This window comes from Berghia stephanieae, chromosome 7 (genome assembly GCF_034508935.2).
Source record: "Berghia stephanieae isolate SIO BIC M18660-M18661 chromosome 7, UCSD_Bste_1.3, whole genome shotgun sequence".
Taxonomy (NCBI): Eukaryota; Metazoa; Mollusca; class Gastropoda; order Nudibranchia; family Aeolidiidae; genus Berghia; species Berghia stephanieae.
Genome location: NC_088366.1, coordinates 31,963,547 through 31,971,046, shown reverse-complemented (window position 1 = coordinate 31,971,046; position 7,500 = coordinate 31,963,547). Strand labels below are relative to the sequence as shown.

General features: G+C 38.1%; 2 protein-coding genes across 4 annotated transcripts in view; both read right to left on the bottom strand.

Annotated features, from left to right (window-relative positions):
- Positions 1 to 7,500, bottom strand: part of LOC144977078 (leucine-rich repeat and coiled-coil domain-containing protein 1-like) — a 322,882-nt gene that overhangs the window by 113,247 nt on the left and 202,135 nt on the right. The gene's annotated exons all lie outside the window — the stretch shown is intronic.
- Positions 4,971 to 7,271, bottom strand: LOC144977082 (uncharacterized). The gene is made up of 2 exons (XM_078921838.1): positions 5,752 to 7,271; positions 4,971 to 5,214 (listed from the first exon to the last, which is right to left on the bottom strand). Exons 1-2 carry the CDS (start codon positions 7,132 to 7,134, stop codon positions 5,098 to 5,100), a joined length of 1,500 nt encoding a protein of 499 aa, XP_078777964.1. The 5' UTR covers positions 7,135 to 7,271; the 3' UTR covers positions 4,971 to 5,097.

Genomic DNA, 7,500 nt, shown 5'->3' with positions numbered 1-7,500 from the left:
AACAATGGCTGGCTAAAAACAATGACAAAGAGCTCAAAATCGTTGTTTCTACAGATAGAACGACGTTGACGTCACTCATGTTTTTGTTATTGTCTTTTGCTATCCATGTTTATGAGTAGCTCTCACTAAACTGTATTAGGGCTAAGGGCTGACCCACACCGGAGACTGACTCAGACGACCCGGCACTACCGTCCTCTGTCGTCTTCCGGATAAAGACGTTGGGCACGGGCAAACAAACTAAGAATAAAGAGAGAGAAAAAAAAAACGACAGAGGACGTCGGGTGCTTGTTATGGGTAGGTCTAGCGGTTTTTCTCTTTATTCTTAGTATTTTGTCCGTGCCCGACGTCTTTATCCAGAAGACGGCAGTGTCGGGTCGTCGGAGTCAGTCTCCGGTAGCCCTTAACCAGACTATAAATGTTCAAGGTTGTGTGTTGGTCAGTTATATTTCCGGATGGCAATGTTGTGAGTTTCTAAGCCAAGCGCACAACATCTATAATTACAAGGACTTTTCCACACGGGACTGGCATCTCTTTGTTGTGGCTTCTTGTTTAAATTAATTTTGTGATTTTGTGACTTTGTTCACGCGTAAAAACCACCGAGCGTCACCCCTCTCCAAATAGTGTTTGCTGTGTACTTTCCTCTTAGTGTTTAATAGTGTTCACAGTCATCTAATAGATAGAACGAAGATGACGTCACAACGGTCTTTGTTATTGGATTTAGCCAGCCACGTTTATGAGTAATTCTCACTAAACTGTATTAACCAGACTATAAACGCTCAAGGTTACACACAGTTTTGGACATTGGTTCGTTATACTTCCGGATGGCAATGTTGTGAGCTTCTTATCCAAGCGCATACTATATATAGAACTAAAGAAAACATGCCATGAGTTGATCTCTCACGTCCCCAAGAAGACACAGCTCGTATCATGTCAAGGCAACCCGGTATCTGATCTATTTTGAAGTGGATTAAAGCAACACAAACAACAAACCATTCCGCCATGAAAATGGTAATGTTTATTTATTCAAGCAAAAATGATTATTATTAGATCTCAGCGATGAGGGCAGGCCAATAATTTCTTCTCTGCGAAGAACATTTATCATTGAAATATATACATGTAATAAATAATAGAAAATGATAATAAGTACAATTCAAAGCATGCTAATTCCGTGATAAAAGCTATAATCTAATGTTTAGTTTAAAATACACATCAAAGAGTCTTTTCATTCTAATGACAAACCGCCAATTCTCCTCCCTCTTCCCCCTTAAAAAGAAAAGCACTGATTGTTGTGATTATATATGCAAGTAAATAATCACCGGAGACTGAAATATGAAGACATAAAACTTAGGGGATCCTTCCGTATGAAGGTGTTCAATGTCAAGTCGGTCAAGTGGAATTTGAGTGTTGATGGTATGCGTTTGAATAGAATACACACAATTTCTGCCCGCTATATCAATGGTGCAAATACACAAAAAAAGTTTATATTCTGAGAGAATTTAGTGAGAAGAATTCACTCAGCTGAATAGAGAAAACTGCGAAAACCCGTGCCAAATTTCAATGGAAGCGATCTATATTCATGTCTTCGTCCAACCTAGTCACCGATCACATGATTTGTTGGTGTACAACGATTGTACATTTCACATGTATCTACACACACTGCTATGTTTATGAAAGTTGTAAACATACCCATGAGTCATCTGAGCATAATGACCCGTTGTAACGTTGGAGATTTCTCAAACTGTGAACACTTTTCACTATGTGGGTTATTTTGACCACACTTTGTAATGTGACCAATGACTTTGAGCCCACAGAAATGTAATATATATAGAACGAAGATGACGTCACTCAAGCCTTTGTTATTGTATTTTGCCATCCGCGTTTATGAGTAATACTCACTGAACTGTATTATTTTGAGCTTTTATATAGCGCAATATCCACTTAACGTGCTCAAAGCGCTTTACAAGGGGTCCCTGGTCAACAGTAACATTTAACATGTAGGACGAGACATGACGCCTGTTAGGCGACAGTACAATTTTTCGGACAAAGACAACGCTGTTAACGGCCAGGTACTCATTTTACACCTGAGTACGGTGAGAGAATGTGAGTAAAGAGTCTTTTCCAAGGACTCAACTATGCGTCGAGCGAGGCTCGAACCCAGGACCTTCCGATCCGAAAGCGAGTGTCATACCAATAGACCATATAGCCTGACTATAAACGTTCATGGATACACACAGTTTTGTGTGTTAGTCCGTTATACTTCCGGATGGCAATGTTATGAGCTTCTTAGCCAAGCGCATACTATCTATAGATCATGCCAATTGGAGCGATCTATATTCATGTTTTCGTCCAAACAGGTCATCAATCACATGATTTGTTGCTGTCAAACTATTGGATATTTCTTAACAAATATAAACACGCTGCTTTATTTACAAAAGTTATAAACATACTAATGTGTCAAGCTGAATCAAATGATCAATCATGATGTTAGCTATTTAAAAAGTTGTGAACACTTTTCACTAAGTTGGTCACTTTGAGCACATTTTGCAATGTGACCAATGACCTCGAGCACATGGAAAATTAATATAGATAGTATGCAGATGACGTCACTCGGGCCTTTGTTATTGTTTTTGCCATCCGCGTTTGTGAGTTGTTCTCACTAAACTGTATTGACCAGACTATCAACGTTCATGGTTACACAGAGTTTGTGTATTGGTCCGTTATACTTCCGGATGGCAATGTTGTGAACTCCTTGGCCAAGCGCATTCTATCTATGGATTATGCCCATTGTATTACATATAAACATTATGAGCGAAAGGATGTTTACCGAATTGATAGATAAGCATCGTCTGCTATTTTAACACTATTGCCACTTCATAATATTAAGTTTCCTGTCTCTAATATCGCTGTCTCAGTGATCACCATCAACATTTTTCAAACTTCCTTTCTTCTCTGCACCTGGTATAACAGAGGTCAGATAACAAGTGGTACCTGACCGACTGATGATGTGGTGCGGAAACAAACAATTTATGATATTCCATTTAATTGTACTATTTTGTATTCTTATATTTTCCAGTAAATATAATAGCACAAGGTATTTTAATACACTTTTAACCCGATATCGGACACTCTAGTGTTTCGGCTCTCGGGTCAGTTGATGCTATGCTTTTAGGTAAATACTCACAACATCCACTAGCCGGAGATAATGTCCCAATACACTAAAGGTATGTGCGACCTTGAACGTTTATATTCTGATTGGTATAATTTTATGATAACTATATAATCACCAACATGGCTGTTTAAAAGCAATAACAAAGAGCTGAGTGACGTCAAAGTCGTTTCTTCAATATAATTCCCGATATTAATCAAAATCGTTTACAATGAATCATAAACGTGCCTGCCGGAGGCGTAATGACAAGTCCCTCGTGAACTCACAAAGACTTTCTATTCTTGCGACATCGGACATAACCAGAATGACCACACTAAAACTAAACATGAGTACAGAACGGCGAAAGTGGAAGAGTTGAGTGGATACGACTGACAATAAATGTCATTAATTTCCCATGCAGTCTGTGTATTACTCGTACATTGGGGTTGACAACAGACATCATAGTTATCATTTGGATTTGTCATAGTCCTAACAATAAATATTCATGCCTCTGTCAACAATCTATTTCCCTTGTTTTATAATTCAACTAGTTTAAAGCCTACCGTTTTCTTCTTCTTTTAGAAGAAATAGAGTGGCTTTGATAAATGCGAACATAAATATATTTATTAATGATGAAGAGTTAAATAACAGCTCAACAATGACAGTTCAATAGTTAAACGATAATGATGCTGATGATGATGACGTTGAAGAAAATGATTGAGATGGCCTAGTGGTTAAGGCATTACAATCACACCCGGAGGACACGAATTCTCTCGACACTGTCGCCACTTTGCCACCTACCCCCCCTCCCCCCCCCCCCCCCAATTGAGCAAGAAACTTAGCCCCTATTGCTAAATTTGCGGTGATGCACTACGGCTGATGCCTAGGTGATCTCTGTCTTTTTTTTTTTTTTAGAGATAAACCGAAAAGATGAATGTGTCTTTAGGATTAATAAAAGAATTTAATTTTAATTTTTCCCCAATATTGAGTCCACTCCTCTATGTTACCGTTTGGTGTTATGATACAAGGACATCATGAACTCCACTCCCATAAATAGTAACGTGTAATGATATTAACGTTTCCACAGATGATTTTGTAATGTAAATGTTACTGCTCGAAGCTCGAAGAAATAAATAAGAATATGAAATTGAATGTTAAGCTTCAATTTAATTACGAAAACAGATAAAATGGATGATAAGTGATGTTAAAATTTCAAGCCTTCAATTATTTAATTCAAAATCAACAAGTGGAATAAAAAGATCTTTTCCAAATCATTTCCGTGACAAACACTAAAGCCCAAATCGTTTGAGGGGTATTAATATACGATTCTTACACTCTTGTTTCTTGGAATTCCGGATGTGCTTCTTATCACTGCATGCACCACCCATCCAAATATATTCACGTGAGTGAATTTACTTATTTTTATATGCTCTAAACAACATTATCGAGCACTCTCGTACCTACAGGTACCCACAGACACTCATATATATATATATATATATATATATATATATATATATATATATATATATATATATATATATATATATATATATATATATATATCAAGGACATCTATACGGAAGGACGCGAAACGCTGATTTCCTGAGGTTTTTAGCGAAGGCGATGTGATTTCATTTCCTATAATCCAATTTTCCCTATTTTTCTTGATGGAAAACTATAAATTATACATTGTATTTGTTCACAGGCAATGCACAAGCAAAAAAAAGCGCAAAAAAGCACCAAAAAATGATATAAGAGGCACAACAGTAACAAAAGTTGTATATTAGAGGATTTTCATATAGTGGTACACCACATTGTCTAAGATTTTTAAAAATTCACATTGCTTTAAGGTACTGATTGGAGATGCAAAATTTGATGTATTTCTTTTTTTTTATATATGCTGCACACTGTATGGAAATCCTGTTGTCAAAAACAAGCACTCACTTTGGTTATTCCGCGAGCCGAGCCTTTTTAAGGGAAGTTTGGTATAATGTGGCATTTTTTTCATGATCCCTATCCAAATTTTGAATGCCATGAAGGAGGACATTTGCCAAGCGTGTGAACATCTGGGTTAAGGATGATATAGGAGTAGACTACTTGATTCACTTTTACAACCAAATTTCTTTTCTGTATAATTCTATCATACATAGCAAATCTGCCGTCCACAGGCAAAGCGACGTAACTGACACTGACAAAATCGAAATTTTAAAAATTATTTGTCCCTCAACAGAGAGCATAACTACACAATACAAATGGTGTATTTTCCATCTGTCAAATCATTGTAACTGAGAAATCTTTCTATAACACCAACAGTTTTTTAAATTTTTTCTCGGAATTGAAAAAAGTGAAGATACGCCGCTCTGCCTTTGGGACGACAGAAATATCTGGGAAGGGCAATAAGAAGAAACAATTCTGATGTTATGTTGTGAACTCTTAGGCCTATTATTGACATGAAATTCTAATTTATCATTATGATAGTGTTTATTTATCTTATACTATATAATTTTGTATGTGTATGTGTGTGTGTGGGGGGGGGGGGGGGGGTATTTCAAGCAATAATTAAACTTCAGAAAAGACAATAAATGATAAACAATTCCACTTACTCCTTGGGATGACAATTGAAGATTGTAATAATCATCCATCATTGACAAAATTTTCACTAGTCTGCGACGACAGCATGCCTTGTGTCTTGTTTGTTTAACAAAACAAAGACCAACCCTGACCAGCTCAAAGGTTGACTGATGTGGCACTGTCAAAAAGCCTCTTGAGACCTCTTGAATAAATTGACTTATTTGACAGGATAAAAGAGGCTCATCATCGGAATAGTTCACCTCTACACATTTCCTCTCCAGCCAACCCGCCACATATGCCGCCGCACTCTCTTCTGTATCTGACAGTGTCACGCTTTCCAGGCAATTCTCTATGGATGAAGCGTCTTCCATCCCTAATGTTCCTTGACAGGCGTGCACATTGACAGAAGTATCCGTCTCAATAGAGGTCAAATATGTGGCTGCAAACCGTGCCAAACGCTTTTTAAAGGCACAGAAGACATCACCCGCAGACATGAATGCATTGGCCCCTATTGCCTGCCTGTAGACAGAGAACTCCCCTTCAATTCTGTCGGATTGGATTTCTCTTAGAAGAACATACTCAAAACCGCTTGAAAGCAAATGATCTCTAAGAGAAATCAAACCTTCCATAGTTTGAACAAGAGCCCTCCGCGTGTCGTGGGTCAGGCACTGCACTCTTTTCTCGCCATGTCCTGAGTGTGCCGATTTAAACAAGTCATGGAAATTCTCAAGACTGGTTGAATGGCCATCTTGGACAGACCGGCAAGGATCCCGCAGTCGACAGTCCATCCCTTTCTGTGAAACATTAACTGTGTTCCACCAATTCAGAACTTGGCGCATGAAATATGATGTGTCAATGGCACCTCTTGCCTGCAATGCAGCAACTACCCTGTCGTTGAACACCTTCAACACGTGCTTGACATTCTGAAGTTGAAGCCGAGTAGGATGGACGGCAGCATGCGTTAAAGGAGTGCACTTCAGGATGCTGTCTTTCTCAGCCTGGTGGAGTTCAATCACATCAGAAAATGTTCCAATATGTTGATTATCGAAAGACAGTTTCTTACATTTTTCTGTGATCCAGTTGTTGCGGATGCACTTCAGGAGATGAACAGTGTCATATAATAAAATCCAAGTACGCTGTTCATTTAAGGGATGAATGGCCTGGGAGTCGGTTGTCCTGACAAACAGCTGACAAAACTGTTGATTTATTTTGTGGTTGTCAGTAATCGAACCAAGTACAATGCCACCAGATTTCTCAACTACAGCTGCAGCTTCTTTAACTATCTCAAACTGGTAAACTGCAGTCAATTTGTAGACCGGAGTGACTGAGACCATGACACTGGGTCCGCCGTGAAGACATTTCATCATCACACACAGCATGGAACTCGCTTTGCAGTCTGGATTGTTTTTTGCCATGCCACTCAAAACACCACCAGAATAAGCAATGGTGGGGCGAATTTTCACTTCATCAATGAGAAGTAGACAATTTTTCTGATAAGGGTTACTTTTTAAAAATGTTTTTATCAATACTTGCTCCACGCCAGTGGTAGAAATAATACACTGAAGCTTGCGGGAAGATGGAAGGATTAGGAATTCGCGAAGGACTTCATAATTTGCTTTGGGGAAACATTCTAAGGCAAAACAATAATCAGATACGGTAAATGTTTTATGGCATAATAATTCTAGTTGTCTTGTAAAAAAATTCAAGCGTTTGGCTTTTGAATGTCATCCACAGAATCAAAATTCACATTTAATTTCAAAATAGAAACAACTTTATCAATA

Bases quoted from the DNA above. Each gene is read 5' to 3' on its own strand.
- LOC144977082 (XM_078921838.1), bottom strand. From the start codon at position 7,134: ATGGCAAAAAACAATCCAGACTGCAAAGCGAGTTCCATGCTGTGTGTG. The intron at 5,215-5,751 runs GTAAGTGGAATT...TCCTTAACCCAG, and splicing joins TTCAATTGTCATCCCAAGGA to ATGTTCACACGCTTGGCAAA.